Consider the following 22,182-nt stretch of genomic DNA (forward strand, 5'->3'; position numbering starts at 1 on the left):
GGGAGGAGGAGGAGGAAGAAGATCAGGATAATTAGCTTGATCATCATTAATATGAAAAGGTCTGAGCTTGTTATGGCAAAGGGATGGCCCTGAAGGAGGAACAGGTCCTCTCATGAACTTGTTACCAAACAACTGAGCCCAATTCTTCTTCCTCACCACTATTTCTTCTTCTTCTTCTAGTTCTCTTTTGCTGCAACAAGCCAATATGCAAGCCATTAGAATCACCAAAACAATAACAGCTGATGAAGACGAACCCATCCACACACCAAAGAAGAAGATGAAGAAGATTCCCCTTAATTTGTTTTGGCTTGCAGCTAGGTATATATTTGTTTGTTTGTTTGTATATATATATATATATTGGATGAGATGGGTATGAAGAAGACATCATAGATCACTAGTAGTTGAATGAAGAATGCAACAGCAGCCATTTTAGAAATTCGGTCTCCATTATAGATGTGGCGGTGAATGTGGGACCGGAAAACCCACAAATCAACTCACTTTGATTATTTGCCGGTCAGCCTTTAGACTTTCATTAACAGCACTGTTCCAAATGAAGAATCACTCAAATGTCTTACATGACTGACTGACACTTGTATTCAAAATCATTATATTTTATTAAGATATTATGGGATATTAAATATCTATAACATGATGTCCACACTTGGATAGTTTGAACTAGTTTTGTTAACAAAATCGAAAAATTAGAAGAACTAAATCATTATAAACGTTTAGATAATAAAAAACTGATAGTTTAATTGACCACATATATACTTATTTTAATTTATTTATGGGTATGATTAAGGGTAGGAATTTTTCTTTTTTAATCTTATTTTTAATTTAGTTAATATAACTTATCTTCTTTTAAGTTAAATAATTATTTTATTACATAATTTATTAGAATTTTATTTATAAGAATGTTTCTCAATTAAAATTTTCTTTCTTTAATTTAATTTATTATATTATATATATTTATTAATTCTTCAACGGTTAAGCTGATAAATCGACAAAATCAAACTTTTAACCATCGACAAGATTTTGAAAAATCAACGCCTACAATTTTTCGATCGAAAAAACAATATTTTTTGGGGAGAAATAAAAGAAAACTAGCATTACACCCCACACAATGACACTTAAGCTCAAAGTACTCCTAGATTGAATCGAACTCGTGACTTTTTGGTATTTTAAATCGACTCTTACCACTAGAGTAACAAAGGTATTTAAAAAAAATGTTAGAATTTAAAAACTTGTGTTCACATGCTAAGGGTTTGATTTTTTCCAAAAGAAAAGTTGTAACTTAATTAAGAATGTTTTTGCTGGTCTACAAATGAAATATGAATATCAATTTATATAAAAATCTATAAGTTAGTTGGAGTGGTTTTAACCAAATATCACAAGTTTAATTCTTCCTTAAATTATAAACTAACTAATTAGATCAATGAATTAATGTTGTAAGCAAAAAGAGATTAAAGTAATTATTTACAAAAAGCTGAAATGAAGTCTTTAAAAAAGTTAGCATTATTGTTATAACCTCATTTTAATTTTAATTTTAATTTTATATATATATATATATATATATATATATATATATATATATATATATATATATATATATATATATATATATATATATATATATATATATATATATATATATATATATATATATTAGTGAGAAAAAAAGTATACTTTTAGAAAACAATTTTTTTAGTTATTTTTTAATTTATAAGGCCTAAAAGTCACAACCATGCCTTCAATTTGATGTATTTCAATTTTATTTTATAACTTTTAATTTTTGATTTTCTTAAGCAACAAAAGTTGTATAGCACCTAACAATAATATTTAAAAGTAAAGCAGCAGGTTTCTTTTTCAATCAACAAAAGTTGAATATTGAAAAATATTTTCTTGTTATGGATTAAATAAATTATTTCTTTATAATGGTATGAACACTTAACATAGAAAAGATGCTGATTATTTTTTATTATTTTTATCAATTTTACACACACGTAGTCTTATTAGAGATACCCATGAAATATTTTCAAGCATTCACAAGGCTAATATTGAGAATCTTAATAAATAAATAAATGAAAAATATTGTATTTATCAACAAATAAGAATTAATATATAGTTAACACTTATTTTTTTTTAGAGTATCACTATATTTCATAAAAGATTTAGAATTAATTGTATTTCATACACTATTTTGGTTGGAGTGTATTTCACAATGTAATTTGTTTGGTTTTAATAAACATTTGTATTCACTCTCTTGATATTTCTATCTTAATATATCTATATTTTCATTCTCATTTCCAAACAATTCAATAATAAAATAATTTAAAATTTTCGCTTAGAATTCGAATTGAAATAAATAGTTAAAAAAGTGATAATTTGAAAAAGATTGTATTTTGTAATGTTTGAAGACGATCGTTATTAATATTTTTTTGGGGGGAAATAGGACAATGGATTAAATATGTAATCCGCAAACACATTTAATCATTTAATTATGCACAAACTTGTCGCATTACGGACTCAAACTCAAGAACTTATGGTTAATATTCACCTCTTATTGTCATTAGGCTAAAAGAGGAAATCGTTATTAATATTGAATGTATAGTAATATATTTTATTTTTATAATTATTTAGGTGGTGTAGTCGGTTATCACGCTAGTCTCACACAATGAGTTCAAACATTTTAATATACACGTACCATTTAAAAGAAAAAATTATTCAAGCCAAGTGTTGGACCTCATATTTTATATAGCTTGCAAAGTTAAAAACAAATTGTCATAACACTACCACATTAATAATTATAACAAAAAAATCAATCACATTTAGTCAAGGTATTGCATTTGTCAAAACTCATTCCAAAAATCTTTTGCAACCATCTTTGTCTATAACTATTTTTTAAAATCATACTCCATTTGTTCATCTTTTCGATCATCATACTTACCCTGTTTTCATCGTCGCCTTCCACGGTCTCCATTCCTTTCTTTTAATCAGAAAAGAGCTCCTAGCTCACGCTTAATTTGACTTGAGTTCGAACTTAAGTTTGAAAATTTAATTTTAATTCAAACTTTTCGAGGAAGCTTAAATTTATAAATTCATTGGAACTCGAGTTTAAATAAGTCAATAAAAATTTAAAAATTGAATTGAGCCGAACTTGAAATCGACTTGGATCATTTGATGCCTAAATATAACACAAAATGGATCACTAAAAGACCACCCTTTACTTAATTACTAATTCATAATGAAATTAAGATTTGAAAGATTATATATATATATATATATATATATGAACTCTTCTTATTGTTGAGTTGAGTGGGCCGTGCACATTAATCATTTTATACACGTGGGCGCTTATAAGTGCTTTAACAGAACTTTTTTTTAAAATTTTAATTATAATTTTTAATTTAATAATAACCTTGTTAGATTTTGTTTTGAAACTATTGAGGTTAGAAATCATAGTCTCGGATTTGATTTCCATTACTAACCACTTAAATTGAACATAGAACAAATCATAGTTAAGTAGGACCAGAGTCGGCCCTGAGGTTTGGGTTGTCTTAGCCTCGGTAAAAAAAATTGAATATATTTTTTTTGTTGCCCTAAATCTAGTTTACAAAATTGATAAAAAAAATTTGTTTTTTTTTTAGATTTGAACCCATGACCACATTAAAACTTAAACCACTGAGCTACTAACATGTATGTTTAAAATTTCAATAAATATATCTAAATATTTTGATATTTTTAACAAATGGGCTGCTTGGGGAGTGGGCTGCCCTAGTCCGAGGGTTTGCCGGGCTTACCCCAGGGTCGACACCGGGTAGGACCAGGCCAAATACGGTCATGAATGTTTATAATGGTTTAGCTTGGTACCATCATATGATTTAAAAATGTATTAGTCCTATTTTTTTATAAAATTCTTAGAATGACAAATACTGGTGCTGTGATATAGTTTGTAACATATATATAAATCTTCAGGATGAAAAATTAAAAAATAAACATGATATATGTATATATATAGTGTAGGGAAAAGAAGAATTTTCAAAAACACGTTGTTAAGAAAATTCTTTATTTACATGAATTAATTAATCCTTCCATCGGACATGCCTAGAATTCCCGCCGTCCACCACCACCTTTTCCGGCGATCCCCTAATAACTCTCTTATTTTCCATGTACAATCCAGCAATCTTCTCCGCCGCCTCCGCCTCATTTTCACTTTCCCTCATCAATTTCTCCACCTCAGCCTTCGGTAGCCACACCTTCACCCTCATCCCCGCTGCCGCCGGCCCACCTTCCGTCGTCTCCGGCACCACCACTTCTCTATGATGGCGCGTCACCATAAGATCCGAAGAAGATCTTCTCGAAAGCATTAATGTCTCTAACCGATCCTTAGCACTCATATGAATTACCGATCGAACCCTCCTCGTTTCCGGCCGAACCGAGTTCTCTGCCGCCACCGTCGCCGGCGGCAACTCGACTAGGAAATAAAGCTTCTTGGGTTTTAACTCTTGCCACGGGTCCAACGGTCTGGCACGAATCCCCAAATTCTTAACGGATTCAGCATCCAAAACAACGTAACTGTCTGGATAGTCTTTAAGTACTTTTCCGGCTTGTACCGGAGTTCTGTATTTGGTTATCTCGCCGTTAAGTTTCATAACCTTGGCACTTCTCTTACGAATTATTAAGCTGTTGCCCATTTCGATATTAATAAACTAATTAATATTTGTGAAGGAGGAAGAAGATGAATTGGATTTGGTCGTATATATATGGAGAAGAGATCGGGTGTGATCGGAGTTTGATACCGTTGGTAGGGTCAAGTAAGAGAGAGTTGTTGAATGGATGAAAGTTTCAAATAAAGAGGATAAGTACTGTTTGTTTGACAAATTAAATTATGAAACAATTATATATGGGGCCAACTTTCAAGAAACTACCAGATCTATCGACCCCATGCAATTTGTTTGAATATTAATTTATTGTCGTGAAAAAAATGATTGAGAGGTTAATATTAATATATTATCCATGCAAGTTTTAATTTCGTGATTGAATGAAAAGATAATGATGATATTATATAAGTGGGGTTCAATTGTTTAATTGTAGTAAGGAAAGTGATGGGATGAAGGTGTAAATCCAAGAATTTTTGAAATGATTCTGTCGACAGGATAACCTTTGACTTGGCATCCATTGTCCAAATATATCAACATTTTTTTTTTGTCAATTCAATTTATTTGACAATTAATCTCAGCTGCATATGCTAAAATTGAACATATTTTAAAGTTATGTATCAATTGGGTAAGGAGATGTTTGATTGCTATATTTGTCTTGCCAATATATATATGTAAATTTTTTTTTTGAGTTGCCCATATTAGGGGTGACCCTATCCAAGGGCCAACCTTTGTGTGGGGGAAGGGCTGCTACGGAACCTAAAGGCATACCATGTTGATGTTGGTGGGTTCAAAAGAGGAAGTTAAAGAATGTGTGACATAAAATCTTCAAAGTTATGAGATTGAGTTTTCACCCTCATTTAAAATTAAAAAAAAATGTGACATGTATGTACAAGAAAGGTCCCCCGCATACATTTAGAGGCTTGTTACCAAAATAGAAATCCCAATGGAAAATTGGAAACATGTGGTCAATTCCGACATACAATGAAATTTATAGTTTCGGTGGTGTAATTAAATATGTTAACATTTTGCCCGTAAAAGACGCTTATGTCTTAGTAGTTAGGTAGCCGACCCTCACTCCTATGGATCAGGAATGGGTAGTGGAGAAGTACCTATTGAGTTTGGGGTTGGATATGGAGTATACAAAACCCAAATCAAACCAGATACCTAATATATATATATATATATTTATTTTTTTGTTTCCTCATTATATAATCATAATAATTTCATCATTTGAATTTATTCATTCAGACTTCATTTTTATCTACAATTTACACAATTTCTTTTTCTAATACAAAAATATTATTTATTTTTCATAATATTCTAGTTGAAGATGATATATATTTTATCACTCTTCTTCCATATCTATACAAGTAATGTTTTTATTTTAACTAGTATGAAACCCTACGTTGTACGGTAAAAATATAAACGAAATTTTTATAAAATATTTAATTTAATAAAAGAGAATATATTTATACGAAGAGAAAATATATAATATATATATATATATATAATTAGAGAAAAAAATAGAAAAAATAATTATTATTAATTGTTTCATAATATAAGTAAATTGTATAAAAATAAATAATAAACAAATAATATATAAATAATTGTGGAAAAATTATGTAAGGAAAAATATATTTATATAAAATTAATTATGAAATATATACCTGATGTGAGAAAAAAAAATGATTGATTAAAACTGAAAATAATAATAATACAATACAAACCAAAAGGCTTGATTTAATTTAAACTATTGAAAGCAAAATAAAAATTTAAGTTAACACAATATTAAACAACCATTCATAAAAAAAAATGTATAACTCTAGTATAATTTAAGATATCCTATATTATAATAATAGTTAATAATGTATACTAATAAAAAAACAACTTCCATAAAATGAAATTAAAAAATTGTAAAATAAAAAATAAAAACTAAATTTTTTGTCTTTTTTGTCTTATCTCTTCAACAACTTTGTTTGTTGCTCCTCCCTAATATATATATATATTAGTTAGTTAAAAAGTTGAACTTATATTAATATTAAAACGTCCCGCGTTTATCAAATTTGGTGTTGAATTTAAAATATAAAGTCTTTGTAGCATAGTTGGTTAAAGAGTTGTACTTGTTTTGTTAGGTTGCAAGTTCGAAACATACCTCTAGCATTTTTAATTTTATTTTTAACCGTTTTAAATTTAAAAACGGGTAAACCTACAATCCGACCCAAGTATCCAAATTAACCACAGCTCTCGACCCGACAATCCGGACACTTTAAAAATTAAGCATCATTATATATATATAGATTAGTTAGTTAAAAAGTTGAACTTATATTAATGTTAAAACGTCCCGCGTTTATCAAATTTGGTGTTGAATTTAAAATATAAAGTCTTTGTAGCCTAGTTGGTTAAAGAGTTGTACTTGTTTTGTTATGTTACAAGTTCGAAACATACCTCTAGCATTTTTTATTTTATTTTTAACCGTTTTAAATTTAAAAACGGGTAAACCCACAATCCGACCCAAGTATCCAAATTAACCACAACTCTCGACCCGGCAATCCGGACACTTTAAAAATTAAGCATCATTATATATATATATATATATATATATATATATATATATATATATATATATATATATATATATATATATATATATATATATATATATATATATATTAGTTAGTTAAAAAATTGAACTTATATTAATGTTAAAACGTCCCGCGTTTATCAAATTTGGTGCTGAATTTAAAATATAAAGTCTTTGTAGCTTAGTTGGTTAAAGAGTTGTATTTGTTTTGTTAGGTTGCAAGTTCGAAACATACCTCTAGCATTTTTAATTTTATTTTTAACCGTTTTAAATTTAAAAACGGGTAAACCCACAATCTGACCCAAGTATCCAAATTAACCACAGCTCTCGACCCGGCAATCCGGACACTTTAAAAATTAAGCATCATTATATATATATAGATTCAAGTTAAAAAGTTGAACTTATATTAATGTTAAAACGTCCCGCGTTTATCAAATTTGGTGTTGAATTTAAAATATAAAGTCTTTGTAGCATAGTTGGTTAAAGAGTTGTACTTGTTTTGTTAGGTTGCAAGTTCGAAACATACCTCTAGCATTTTTAATTTTATTTTTAACCGTTTTAAATTTAAAAACGGGTAAACCGACAATCCGACCCAAGTATCCAAATTAACCACAGCTCTCGACCCGGCAATCCGGACACTTTAAAAATTAAGCATCATTATATATATATAGATTAGTTAGTTAAAAAGTTGAACTTATATTAATGTTAAAACGTCCCGCGTTTATCAAATTTGGTGTTGAATTTAAAATATAAAGTCTTTGTAGCCTAGTTGGTTAAAGAGTTGTACTTGTTTTATTAGGTTGCAAGTTCGAAACATACCTCTAGCATTTTTAATTTTATTTTTAACCGTTTTAAATTTAAAAACGGGTAAACCCACAATCCGACCCAAGTATCCAAATTAACCACAGCTCTCGACCCGGCAATCCGGACACTTTAAAAATTAAGCATCATTATATATATATCTATAGATTAGTTAGTTAAAAAGTTGAACTTATATTAATGTTAAAACGTCCCGCGTTTATCAAATTTGGTGCTGAATTTAAAAAATAAAGTCTTTGTAGCCTAGTTGGTTAAAAAGTTGTACTTGTTTTGTTAGGTTGCAAGTTCGAAACATACCTCTAGCATTTTTAATTTTATTTTTAACCGTTTTAAATTTAAAAACGGGTAAACCCACAATCCGACCCAAGTATCCAAATTAACCACAGCTCTCGACCCGGCAATCCGGACACTTTAAAAATTAAGCATCATTATATATATATAGATTAGTTAGTTAAAAAGTTGAACTTATATTAATGTTAAAACGTCCCGCGTTTATCAAATTTGGTGTTGAATTAAAAATATTAAGTCTTTGTAGCCTAGTTGGTTAAAGAGTTGTACTTGTTTTGTTAGGTTGCAAGTTCGAAACATACCTCTAGCATTTTTAATTTTATTTTTAACCGTTTTAAATTTAAAAACGGGTAAACCCACAATCCGACCCAAGTATCCAAATTAACCACAGCTCTGGACCCGACAATCCGGACACTTTAAAAATTAAGCATCATTATATATATATAGATTATGAAGGACTAACATTATATTTATAGTCATGATCCTTCACTTTTATTGAAAACGAAATTTCATTATATTTGTTTTATTTTTTTATTTTTAATATTTCTAGTTATAAAGTATTTATTATTTAGTTATTCTTAGATCTTTACTTTTTAACTGTTTTTTAATAAATATATAAATTCACATTTTAATTTTGTAATAGGTGACGACAGTGATAAACATAGATATCCATAAATTTGAATAGTAAAATAAAAATTGAGTTCAATGATTATTATTTTACTACCTGACAAATAAAAATAAAAGTCGGATTCAATGATGGGTATTTTATTAACCGTTGTTATGCTGCTTTGTATCCCGTTGCAGTATAAACTAATCATAAATTAAATATTGTTCTTTATCATGCAAACAATAGTGCAAAATATAATGCCATCTTAATTGATGAGCAATTATTATAAGGAAGCAACGTCATAATAAAAAGGAAAATCAAGGTAGGCTTGACTTTTAACTAATTTTGCACCGAAAAAACATGTTATAGTGTCAACTTGTCATAGACAACATTGAAAAAAAATTGGCAAAAATATAAGGTGATTGTTAATTGTAATTGTCAAAAATCAATCCACCTACTGTATTTATTTCTTAAAAAATTACCACATTTAAAGCATTAAACACAAGAAAGAAAGAAAATATTCAAAGATAAAAATCTTATTTAACTCCACCTTCTTCGATCTTCTTCCTCATCTACTGGAGTATACCAAGAAGGTCGTAGTTTCGAGTTACTGAGTCTGTAATTGAGAAGCACTTCCTCTCCACAAAGTTTCCTCGTTGCCACAAGTACAATACTCTTAAGACTCGGAGGAGGAGGAGCATCCGAACCACCACCACCCCAAGACTTAAACCAGAAAGTACCATACTTCTTCATTTTTACTTCTTCTCTGCCGCCACCAAACGCTACATTTGGTATATAAGGCCTCATCTTCACCTCACTTAACGGGAAATCATAAGAACAAACCATTACATTTGGGCTCATATCTTTTCCAGGGTGGTTCGCAAAGTGAGCAAATGCAAGAGGATTTCGAAGCTCCAGAATATCACCAGCACCTGTTGTTCGTGTCGGGTCCAGAGGCTTACTGAGCATCTTCCATATTCGGTCAGACCCTTTCATATCATTGTTGTCTTTTGATACTGGAAACGAGCTGGTTGACCAATCCCATAGCTCACGAGATTCACCACCAACCCCCCATGGCTGGGCATTAATCACATTTCCATCGTAGCGTGTGATAAGGTAAGAATTGTTTGCATTAACTCTTGGATATCCAGGAATATAACGGTAATAAGCTGGAGAGTAAACTAGACCAGGGTAAAATGCTATTACATCTCCCACGTCAGCTTCACCATCTACAAATAAACCTAGGCCGGCTTCCTTATGTGGAATTTCAGATGGCTTTATCACAACATTGTAGCCTACCAAATCCTTTAATCTCTTTGACAGTTCCTCACGTTTCAGAGGCTTTGTATCAGCTACAGCTGTGCTGGAAATTCACTATAATTAGACTAGGAAATGTTAGTGAGTTTCACCAAAAAAAACAAAACTACGCATTTCTCACAAATTCTGCAAATCGAGAGATTATTTCTACTGATCAAAAGTTATTCTGCATGTAAATAAGGCACATACTTACTAGGTCTATGACCTGGCGCAATGCTTGGATGTCTGCCAACAGCAAGACTAAGACCACTACGAATCGGAGCAGTATTTGTCTGTGAATCAAGAGGAGCGTTCTTGCCCTTGTGATCAGGAAGAAGAATGTCATCCATTCGCGTACAAAACGCGTTAACCTGAGAATGAATATTTTCCTGAACTTGCTTCTGTTGATCAGTGAAAGGTGCCTTCTTAGTCATATCTATGATCTCATCTATGTCTGCTTCACTAGCATCTCTTCCTAGCCGATTGTAACTGGAAAATGGAGCATTTTTACAATTTAATAGTTCGACATGTTAACCAATATGTTGTTAAACTCGCAAACCTCTCTTAGTTTATGAGTTGATTTATATATAAAACGAGTCATCGAGCAAACTCAGAAATAATTAGAACGGAAATGTAAATAGGAAGACATTCTATAGTATAAAGGAAGAAGATACTCAGCAATAGTATAAACATATTATTAAATTTCATCATTTAATAAATAAGACACATTTCTAGGTCTTTAATTTTTATATTGGTATAATTCTATCCATTTTACCTTACCTTATTTAGTTGATTAGATTGATATACATCTATATGTAGCTCTTATAATCATGAGTAACTCACATACATCTATAGAGAATCCTTTAACCTTTTCTATCATTTAGTTGCATAACTAAAGAGCATGCCGTTTCTTTCTTTTATGCATATCATATATTTCAAGAACTTGAGATGAAGAGATTATTGGTAAGGGTCTTGAATCAAATGGCCTATAAGTATTGGATACAACCCTAATGTCCAATTGAGTGTGGAAATGCCATGTCTTCAATCGAACTCCATTATCTTTGGCATTTTTAGGGATGTTGAAATTATCATATCCAGGTTTATGAGGTAGGGATTCTTCTGCGAAAGGAGCAATGCAAGTTTCATGTGATAACCAAGTCACCATCCATATCACATTCAATCTTGTATTCCATGAGCACAGAAAACATATTGAAGTAGACTGTCATTTCATTCAAGACAACTTAAGAAGACATCACTTCTATAAAATATGCAATCTTGAGTGATCAACTTGCTAGTATTATCAGAAACCAAAAAAAAAAGACATTTATAGCAAGTTGGAAATGATTGAATATTTTATCCAACTTAAGGGCCGGGGAGGAGGATAAAGGAATTAGAATATCAACTTAAGGAACTGAAAATCAAGATAGAAGGAATCAAAGATTGTAGATATTCTTCCCATTTCACGTTACTTTATTTAGCTCTACATACATGTACATCTATATATAACTGTTAGCAATTGATATACAAACTCTTACGAAAGGATTTATCTCTTATGTTCTGCGTCTGTTATACACCCTAAGGTGCTTCTAAATGGATTTCGTTCTGTAATGTCATTTATGTTTTCTCTAGTTACTCATCTACAACAGATGCATGTACTTAAAAACTAACCACCTTGACTGTATATGAAAAGGGATTCTGACCTGGTATACAGAAAAAGCCTATTTATATCTGCTTCAAATTGAAGGTGCCTTGGATCCCTAGAAATTGAACGATTCTTTGCAAGAGCTTTTACTGCCTGAAACATTGATCAAAAGTAAAACACAAATTAGAACCTAACCATAACACATAAATAAAGACAGATTCGTATCAGTTTTATAACCTGAAGTCTATCCAATTCTGTCCGAATGATAGGACACTAGAGTTGGATGTACTCTACAGGGAATAAGATTAAGCATAGAAAAATGAGTTACAGGTAGTTGGTGGTCTTTTCTTTTGCTTCATAAACAGAAACTCTCTTCTTAAGCGAATAAGTGGAATAACTGTCTCATTTTCTCCCAAGTTTCAGCAATAAAAATTGAATCAGGCCACAATGGTTGAAGCACTTAGAAGCTTCAATATAGGATGAATCAACCAAATATTTCATATCTAAGATGACAAGATGTTCCATTAATTTTCTATAACTTTTCTAAGTCTTTCTCATTTTATTGTGTTGGGGGAATTCTTTCGATTATGGGAATTTGTTGCGTGAACCCTAATGTTGAGCCTTAATGATTGTTAAATTCTTTAGAGAATGGAAGTTCAGACTACAAAAGCGTAAAAAAAAAGTAGTGTATTGGAAATGGAACATGGTTGAATGATAGTCAGATGCTGTGACTTATCAACTCACCCAGGAAGATCCACCCACAGTGATGCAGATTATCTCCCTTGACAAATTGTGAATGAAGACGAAGACGGTCTTGTTGTGTGAAATTGGCATAAGAACTCATTTGTTTTCCTTTATTAGGCTCTAATAAACCAACTGAGAGCCAACGAAGACCGAAACCCACCCAAGAGCAACCTTATATTAAACCTTTCTATCTGGTAATAATAGTCCAAAGATGATTCTTGGGTAGTAGAGAACTACTAATACTACATCCTTTTAGTAAAAATACAACCTTTTTTGGTTGCAACTCTCTACCTAAAGTCATTTAAGAACACCACACTCTCAGTAGTTCTAGAGAAACTAGGTGTAGTTCAAATAAGAAAGATCGGGAAAACCTGCAATAAAGAATACTAATGTGGTCGGAAGAATGGGAGAATCAGAGAAAGTACCTCCTGAAATTTCCGAAAAAGGAAAGCCATGGTGAAGCAGCCTAAATCAGCTTCTCCCTGCTCGAGATATGTCTCTCTCGTCCGGTGAAGCAACCCCCGACACAACACAAGGGTTTAGAACTCTGACCTAGGTGGGTGCCGGATCTTTTTGACCCGATCCGTGACAGTCAGATCATGCAAACCGCAAACCGGTGTTAATTTGTGTTTAAACTCCAAACTAGCAACTCTCAATTCACCATATCTCCTTTCAAGCAGACTTTTTATTTTTCAATGCATTGGATAATAGTAGATAGTTAATTAAATAATTTTTTATTATATTTAAAATTTCAATTTAATTATTTTATTATATACAAAAAATATATATATAAATAAATTGTAAAATCATATAAATTATTAAAAAAATTAATTAATTAAATCTAAATAAATAATGAAAAAACATATTCAAACTCGTCATGTGATATGCATAGTTTAGAATTTACAAATGTCTAAAGTCATTCTTTCTAGCAATTTTCATCAACTAACTCCAAATCATTCTTCAAAAATGATTTTTCATTGTTTTCCATTGATAACAACTATTAGAGAATAAATTCTTAATTTTTGTTTTGATGGCAGAAACAAATTGATTTTTCAGAGTCACGTCAATAATAGACTTTGTAATATTTGTAGCACTTTCATATTTAACTTTATATTCAGTGAATTTCATGTAAAAGGTTTGAAAAAATTACTATTTTGTTTTTGTTTTTTTAAATGGATAAATATAACATATTTTATGAATAAATGTAATATTTTTGGTAAATAAGCATATTGGACAGTTTTAATCAAATTCATGAGTAAATATGATATTCTTCTGATTTTGTAACTAGTCCAACAAATAAAAATAAAAATTAAGCACCTAATCCGTGTTAGACAAGAATTTGAAAAAAAAAATAATAATTTATTTGTAGACATAATTTTTTATATGCATTTTAGTCGAATATTGATTTAGATAAGATAATATTATTTTAATATATATAATAATAAATATTTTTGTCACGAAACGCAACGTCTGAGACATTGGTTTAAAACTCTGACCCAAATTGGTGTTGACCTTTTTTACCCTACCAAATCCGTGACAGTCGATAATGCAAACAATAAAACTAGATGTGGTTTCTTAAAGTAAAAACAAAAATATTGAACCTAAACATGGATTCTGTAACTAAGCCAACGAATTTAAAAAAAAACTTTGTTTATAAAGACTAGTACCATTTGAAAAAAATTATATAAATTTATTTGAAAACATTAATTATTGATAAGTATCCTATTTCAATATTAGTTTAAATGAGATAATATTATACAATATTATATAATATATCATAATTAAATATATTAAAATTTTTAATATATATATATAGAGAGAGAGAGATTGTTTAATCTAATTCATTTTGAAGATATTGAGAATACTAATGTAGGCCATTAGAACTCTGACCTAGGTGGGTGTAGACCTTTTTTAATTCTTTAAGTACAACGCAAGAAATTAAAATTAAAAAAAAATATATTTGTAAACAACCAATCTAAATTTCATTTTTTTTTTTTATAAATTTATTTGAATTTTACTTTTTTAAATATAGTATAATATATTATAATTATATATATTAACAATTAATAAAACTTGTTAACAAAAATAAACTTATAATTTTTAATATATTTTTAAACAAGACTCTTTACACTTAAAATACAAGTCAGATAAATTACTTTTGTTATAATTTTCATTTATGCAAATCATAAAAAATAAAAATAAAAATAAAAACTTGAAATGTAACTAGGGTGGGGAGAAGCTATTAGTGAAAATATAATAAGAGCACTATGAAGGAAGAATACTTGTTCAATTGTTGGATTTAGTTTGAATTCAAATCAAAGAATGACTTCCTCGTCCAATGACATTTGGACCATTCAATAGTCTTCTTCTAAAGTGTAAACAAAAGGTACAAGTTCTGGGATTTCTCCCATCCAACTGCTAGCAGCCCAGTCCAGGCCAGGCCACACCTTGACGACTGTAACATACAGATTGAGCTCAATCAGGCGAACTCTCCCAAATCCGTGCATAACCCAAAAACAATATCGTGAAGAAGGCTAACATGTTACATCACTTGCATTGATTCGACTGCGAACTCCAGTCATCAAGAAGTCCTGTTATGGAATCCTGAAACTTCTTAGACTGAGGACCCGGTTTCAATACATTCACATCACCCCACTGTGAGCAAGGATCTACCCACCAGCTATTTCTCCCGCCGCACCAAGCACCCCGGGCAACCCTGTTTCGGCCACGTTTCAGGATCTTCTCATCAACCATGTCCAAAACTGGATCGTCTTTTTGGAATTGTCTGGCAAACGCTGCTCCACTCTGAACCATTTGATTATAATCGGACGCTACTAGAAAATGAGGCTCCATCTTTGGCGGATTGTCCCACATCATGTATCGTAGATCACTGTTGACTGTCGTGTTCTTAAACTCTGGGGAATTGCAAATGACTGTATGAAAATATACTTCTTGAGGCAAAATTGCGTTGTTGAAGTACATTAAGAGAGTTCGAGGGAGATTATCCCAACCCACAACACAGTATTCCAAGAATGACCGACTTAAAACCACCCATGGAGAACCTGAAATTTCAAAGGGGATTACCATTTTACAGTAATAATTCTTGAAAAGCCCATAACAGCTGGAGCTTGTTTGATGTAGGATTTATTTGAAATAATCAGATTAATTGTTTTTTATTTTAATAAAAGGTAAAGCAAGGATATTTTAATTGATTATTTAAATACTGATGGGATAAGGCCCATAAAGGGTTATTGGATTAAATCCAAATAACCCTTTTCATCAAACAAGGCCAAAGAGATTGAAGGATTTTACCCGTGAAAACTTTGAAAGCGTCTGGAGTTGGCCTCTTTTCTGTCGCACGAAAGATCTGGGTTCTCCTGGCTAAGTAAATCCCAGGATCAACCACAATTGGCTGGATCCTTTGGTCCCTGCAGCAACAACACATTGACAGGTCAATGCAACTCAAAAAATAATATTCAATTCATTGGCCAGCTAGAGATATGCTTACTCTTTCCATCCAAGATCACTGGTGTGATCAATGAAGTTGACACCTCTCTGGACAGAGGAGAACACATGGGCCAAGTCTGCCATTATAAATAATTAACAAAAAAATTATCAGAAGTGAAACAATGATCAACGTGAAAAAACCCAACTCTAAATACAAAAGAAAGAGAAGACGCAAAACATTATTGTATAAAAAACACTTTATATTCTCAATGAACAGTCATTTCTTACTGCATTTCATGTGATCAGTAACCAGATTCAGCCTTTCAGAGCTCTTAGAACTAAGTGTAGATCATAATAATACACAGAGTAGCAAAAAATCACTTAGTTGCAGCATGAGTGAGGATAGAACACAGATCTAATGATAGCCAGCAAGAGGGGAAATTCATCATAGTGCACTGATGCCACAAATATCATAATAAGCCTATTTGAAAACTGTTATTTTGTTACAATGTCTCATGATTCCACTGGCCAATTGTCGAAGTTAAAATTGAAAGCTTTTTTTTTTTCATTTCCGGCTTCATTTGGTAAAGAAAATCTTCTAGATCATGATTCAGATAATTTGCGACGCTTGGCTTCATTTCATATGGAAATTTTTATGTTCTAGATCATGATCCATACTATTTCTACATCACAATCCATATAATAATCTCATTAATTGTGACATAACAAATGCTTGGTAGTTTTAACAAAGTTATCTTTTTAAAAAGGGAAAAAGATTTGTGTAAGAAATATCATACTATTTCACATCAAGGATCTTGATCCAACTAGATAACAATTGACAGCTATCACTATCACCATAGAGGCACATGTACCATTATCTTAAACTGTGGAAAGCACATGTTCCACTATCTTGAACTATCAAAAAAAATATTCCATTCAGCACATTGTTCAGGTATACACCCTCCATTCTCTATAGGATGCTTGGTTTCCCCTTTTTATGTAGCAAGAGAAAAATGGAATATCAAAGCATTTCAAATCTTAACTAAAAAGGGAAATCATTAACAAAGTGAATTGTATAGAATTTTTACATTTCTCAACAAAAAAAATCAATGGGCTTATATGTTATCACATTTTATGACCATGATCAGGAAACTACATTTATTAAATTTAAAAAAAAAAATAACAGTGATCAAGAAAATAGTAACCAATAAACCTCATAATTAAGATGTTTGCAAGGCATCTACACATTATAGGTTCAACCTCAAGCCCATATTACTACAATTAGTAGCATATAGTCCATGACAAGTTAATAGAAAAGAGTATTATTTCAGAACATATCCATGATTGGTCTCAACCTGAGAAGCTATCAATTAGGTAAATATTCAAAATAAAATCTCTTCCAAGCTCTTTATTTCTGGTTTCTAATTATCATACAGTCCAACAATTATATCCCTAAGTTGCAGGAATTTCTCTAAAGATCAATTTTCTTAACTTAATTAAAGCAGAAACTGAAAGAAAAATCAGTAAATCCAAAATTAACAGAAAGCAGAGATACCAAAGAGGCAAGACAAGGAGTTACATACCATCTTGAGTAAGCAAAGGATAATCGGCTGCATTCAAAGTAATGAACCAATCCCAACCAGTATCAACCTTCAACAGTATAGCTGCAGCGTGCAATGGAGCAACAATATTAGTTGCACCCATGTAAGTAACCGGATCAGGGTTCCCCACAATATCCACATTCCCAAAAGACTGAATTGCAGGCACAGACTTAACCAAAATTGCCAACCTTCGTCTCTCATTATCCGATCCATCTTTCCCTATGTGAAGCAGATAACGGTTACGCGGGTGATACACTGCAAGCAACAAGCGGAATAAGCGGTCAACATCGCCGCTTCCGCCGGAAATATAGTAGGCAAAGGCAGGAGGGTAGGCACGGCCGCGGCTGATAGTAGAGGCAAAGGGGCGATTGGGACTATAAGAATAGTAGGAGGCGCTAAACCCAGAGATCGATGAGAGAAAGAGCATGACAGAAACGAATGCGGCGGAGAAGAGAGCAAAGATCCATTTTTTATCAGCTCCCATGGCGACACACAGTGTAGTGATGAAGCATGGAGTAAGCGGAAATTTAGAGAGTGAGATTCGGGTAAGAATTGAGAATAGAGGATCGGATCTAGTAAGGAAGATGGAAGTTGGGATTTCAATAGAGATTTAGCAGGTCGACCGGTAATATCATTTGAAGAGAAGAGAGTAGTGGCTGACTTTGTTATTTGAACGGAGAGGAGAAGAGAGGGGAACTTACTTAGGGTTGTGTTTTGCAAAAATGATCAGAGAAGGAGAATCTCAAACATGATGATGATGATGATGAGAAGAGGGCGGTTAGCGGTGGCGATGACGGTGGCGGTGGACGTATATGTGTGTGGGACTTCTCGGTCTCATTTCGATACCCCACCTAACACACTATGGCTGCCTGCTTATTCATTTTCACTATTGTACTTGTAAACTTCAACAAAGTGTGTTTGATCCAAATTCAAATAATAAATGGTTGGATTTAAATATTTCATCCAAAATCTTGTTTTTATAGAACGATATTCATGTTAAAAATATTATGGATAATACGTAGGTTAAAAAATGTTGTATTATAGTTAGCGAGGGATGACTAGTATATTATTAAATTTTTTGTTAGAGTATTATTGTGATTAATTAATTGATGCTCGAGTCTTTGGTTAGTTGCTAAGAAGTTTGGATTGATATACCTCATATGACATACTACATATTTGAGTTAGCATCCCAATTAATTTTTGGTGAACTATCTGATTTGAGAGGAATCGTCGAACTTTTAATTATCGTAGTCGTCCGATGCGTATTATTTATAATGTTATTATTATAACACTTTCTGAGTTTCTGAAAAATCGGAACTTAGGAGTTCGATAACTTATTGAATAACGTTTTTTTTTTTTCATGTCATATTTTATCGTTGTGATTAAACGATTTTTATCATTTTAATATACATAGATAGTTTTCAGTTTTCGTAAAAATCTCATATCAAACCAGCCCTTAACATTCTACTACATACAAAAGACTCGAGATTGACTATTATGTGTAAACAGATTTAGAAATTTTATTTTTTATATTTTTGATTGTTTTTGTTATCAAAATCAGGTTACTTTTTAACGTTTATATATTTAAAGGGTTATTTTTGAATTTATTTGTATGAGAAATAAATAAGTTTTACTATTACAGTTGGCTTATTCTCTAAATTGGAAGTGTACGTTACTTTAAATACTTTTATTTTTTTACTTCTTTAGGGTTTGTCTCTGGTCCAAATAAATCATTATATATTTATTTCTATTGAATAACTCAAATCTAGTCAATTCAAATCTTGAGAATTAAAATGGAGACTCTTAATTTAGTAAACATAAAATTGAAAAATAAATTAAGGAAGAGTAAGGATGAAAACTCAAATTTGTGGTTTTATGCTGTATTGATTCCTTCTTCATTTCATTCATAGGATTCTCAGGTCATTTATAAGCTTCCTAAAGTAATAATAATTGGGCTTAGTTCAAACATTTAATTCCAATTAATTTAATATTGTACAATAATAATAATTCAAATTCTTCAACTGCAAGGGTCAATCAAAGTCGTGGAGATTTGAGAACCACATAATATTTAATATATATAATTAGGATGTAAATAAATAGTTGAATAAATTTGACAATTTCCTTAATAACAAAGTTTCTAAAAGCCAACCCTAAAATGGATGTGAATATGGGATATTGGAATTAATTTAATTTTTTTATATATTTATATATAGTTAGAATTTATGTAAGTAGTTGAATAAATTTGACAAATTCCTTAAAAACAAAGTTTCTACGAACCAACCTTGAAATAGATGTGAATATGGGATAATTAATTTAATATATTGTTTCTTTATCATAATAAAATTTAAACCTTTTTCAAAGGTAAAGTTAAAAGCTTAATTAGACATTTATATTTTGTGCGGGTATAATTAGATATATTTACTATTTCATTAATGGAATAAATAGTAAATAATAAATAAGTATATTAGTATTAATTTTATATAGATAGCTTATGTATTAAGTAAATCTCATCTTACGAAATATATAAGAACAGTAAAGAAGTTATCAATAGAAATTTGAAATATTTAATTTTCACGTTAACGATATCAATCGATTCATTAGAGATTTAGAAATAGAATATTCTATACCAATTTGAGATTCAACTAACATTTTCATTAGTCTTCTTTATTATGCTTGTATGATTCAACAATTTAAAATGATTTCATATATTTATGCAATTTTTTTCTAACAGTTAAATTATTGTAGAAAATATAACATTAATACATATTATTGGTAAGTGTACAATCGATAAATTAGACTCCTCCCTGTATAGTAAACCAGATGAACTCAGGATTCGGTGGTGGGTGGACTTAAATAAATAATGAGAAAATTTTAGATAAAACGAATAATTAAATGTAAGTTTTACTATTTTTTTAATGATTAAATAAATAAAATAATAAATTATATTAAAAAAAATTAAAAATTAGAGGATACCATCACATCTTAATCTTAACGGTAAAAAAAATTAGAATGGACGAAGTACTTATATAGATTTTTCTCTGATAATAAGAGTACATATTATGATATTAATTAGTTACTAATAATAACAATTTAATGGTTATAAGTGTCAATATTTTATTTTTAATAGTTGTTTACTATAACTTTTAACATCAAACAAACAAATCCTAAGCTTTAGGTCATGTTTTGTTTTGGTGGTCTTTTTTTTCTCCAAAAGTTAAAGATAATACTCATGACTCATCATATTATTTAACAAATAATCTTTTTCAATTATTTGTGGGTACCAGTAATAAAAATTAGTTAATAATATAAATCATATAACTAACACATGACATATGATAAACTTAATTATTAAAAATGTGAGTTATTCCTAAATCTAATTTTGTAATATATGATGGGAGGAATGGCCTAGAAAATGGTTATGTAGTTTAAATATATGTTTTTATAAGAGAATATAATGTTATGGTAGATTTCAGTCTTAATTTAAGAAACGTATACGTTACTTATAAAAGTGATTAAGATTTCCTGTATTAGATTAAATCATTATTCTAAACTTGGGGCAATTTGAGGATCCTTTGTTTTTTCCATGAAAAGGCTTGCAAATAAATAAATATTTAAAAACAAAATTTAGTAAAAAACAAAAGCATCAATTTATTTATGTTATAATTTTTGTTAATAAAACATCAAACTTCATTCATAACATATTATTTAAACCTGCCAGAAAAATAAAATAATTTAAACTATTACATAAAAGAAACAAAAACTAGAAAGTATAAAACATATTGTTACAAATATGTTAATTAAACAATAAATATACAACCACACAAGTATCGGGGTCATGTAATAGATGTGAAACCGCAGTCATCAGATCTGACCGATAAACAAACAAACAAGACAGTCTCACTCCACTTTGATCTGGATAAAACATTCTACTGGAAAAATCTTTAATCTGTTAGTAGATAGATCTGATCCTCTTGAGAAGAATGAAAAAACCTAAATAAAGAAAAACAAATAGATCTCAAAATAAAGAGAATCGAAGAAAAAAGAAATAAGCCTAATACAGTTCTTTAATGTTAACGGAATTAGATAAACATTATATAGATTTCGTCACATGATAAAATTTTATTTTTAATAGGACGCAAACAAATGTCACAGTCTGAAGTCTGAACAAGATGTTATATGTTGACATTATATTGATAGTTTTCATATGAGACATTGATACAAGTTGTTCATTAAGATGATTCAATATAATTTTTGTTAAAATAATTTTGAGAGTCAAAAATTTCATTCAAGATCTCGTTATTTGAATATAACGTGTTATTCATGGTGAAATTATAACTAGTTATATGCGCATGAAAAATGCATTTACTTTTGAATTGTCGAGAGATGACTAGTATTTGGAGTCTTTTGTGGAGTATTATTGTTATTCATTGGGTAATAATGCCCAAGTCTTTAGGCAGTTACTGATAAGTTTGAATTGATACAGCTGATATGATATG

The 22,182-nt window shown here is 30.3% G+C and overlaps 3 protein-coding genes across 4 annotated transcripts; all 3 read right to left on the reverse strand.

The window, feature by feature from the left end:
• Positions 1–4,005: 4,005 nt before the first annotated feature.
• Positions 4,006–4,701, reverse strand: LOC124928033 (uncharacterized protein At1g66480-like). The gene has a single exon (XM_047468558.1). The coding sequence runs from the start codon at positions 4,692–4,694 to the stop codon at positions 4,083–4,085; it is 612 nt and encodes a 203-aa protein (XP_047324514.1). The 5' UTR covers positions 4,695–4,701; the 3' UTR covers positions 4,006–4,082.
• Positions 4,702–9,202: 4,501 nt separating this feature from the next.
• Positions 9,203–13,276, reverse strand: LOC124927153. Of its 2 annotated transcripts, none has more exons than XM_047467513.1 (4): positions 13,064–13,276; positions 11,953–12,047; positions 10,463–10,741; positions 9,203–10,319 (listed from the first exon to the last, which is right to left on the reverse strand). In XM_047467513.1, exons 1-4 carry the CDS (start codon positions 13,091–13,093, stop codon positions 9,497–9,499), a joined length of 1,227 nt encoding a protein of 408 aa, XP_047323469.1. In that variant the 5' UTR covers positions 13,094–13,276; the 3' UTR covers positions 9,203–9,496. The 2 variants fall into 2 exon arrangements, with proteins under 2 accessions (XP_047323469.1, XP_047323470.1); XM_047467514.1 differs by having other exon boundaries at positions 9,203–10,314; positions 10,467–10,741; positions 13,064–13,275.
• A 1,610-nt stretch (positions 13,277–14,886) lies between these two features.
• LOC124926361 (beta-glucuronosyltransferase GlcAT14A) lies at positions 14,887–18,555 on the reverse strand. Its single transcript, XM_047466570.1, has 4 exons — positions 17,669–18,555; positions 16,147–16,222; positions 15,951–16,066; positions 14,887–15,700 (listed from the first exon to the last, which is right to left on the reverse strand). The coding sequence occupies exons 1-4, from the start codon at positions 18,168–18,170 to the stop codon at positions 15,186–15,188; spliced, it is 1,209 nt and encodes a 402-aa protein (XP_047322526.1). The 5' UTR covers positions 18,171–18,555; the 3' UTR covers positions 14,887–15,185.
• Between the last annotated feature and the right edge of the window lie 3,627 nt (positions 18,556–22,182).

This window comes from Impatiens glandulifera, chromosome 2 (genome assembly GCF_907164915.1).
Source record: "Impatiens glandulifera chromosome 2, dImpGla2.1, whole genome shotgun sequence".
NCBI lineage: Eukaryota > Viridiplantae > Streptophyta > Magnoliopsida > Ericales > Balsaminaceae > Impatiens > Impatiens glandulifera.

Excerpts from the sequence above, each read along its gene's own strand:
- LOC124928033 (XM_047468558.1), bottom strand. The coding sequence starts at position 4,694 with ATGGGCAACAGCTTAATAATTCGTAAGAGAAGTGCCAAGGTTATGAAA.
- LOC124927153 (XM_047467513.1), bottom strand. The coding sequence starts at position 13,093 with ATGGCTTTCCTTTTTCGGAAATTTCAGGAG. Across the intron at positions 12,048-13,063 it reads TTTTTCGGAAATTTCAGGAG|GCAGTAAAAGCTCTTGCAAA; the intron begins GTACTTTCTCTG and ends TCAATGTTTCAG. Across the intron at positions 10,742-11,952 it reads AGGCTTTTTCTGTATACCAG|TTACAATCGGCTAGGAAGAG; the intron begins GTCAGAATCCCT and ends TCCATTTTCCAG.
- LOC124926361 (XM_047466570.1), bottom strand. The coding sequence starts at position 18,170 with ATGGGAGCTGATAAAAAATGGATCTTTGCTCTCTTCTCCGCCGCATTC. Across the intron at positions 16,067-16,146 it reads AGTGATCTTGGATGGAAAGA|GGACCAAAGGATCCAGCCAA; the intron begins GTAAGCATATCT and ends TTGTTGCTGCAG. Across the intron at positions 15,701-15,950 it reads CGCTTTCAAAGTTTTCACGG|GTTCTCCATGGGTGGTTTTA; the intron begins GTAAAATCCTTC and ends TTGAAATTTCAG.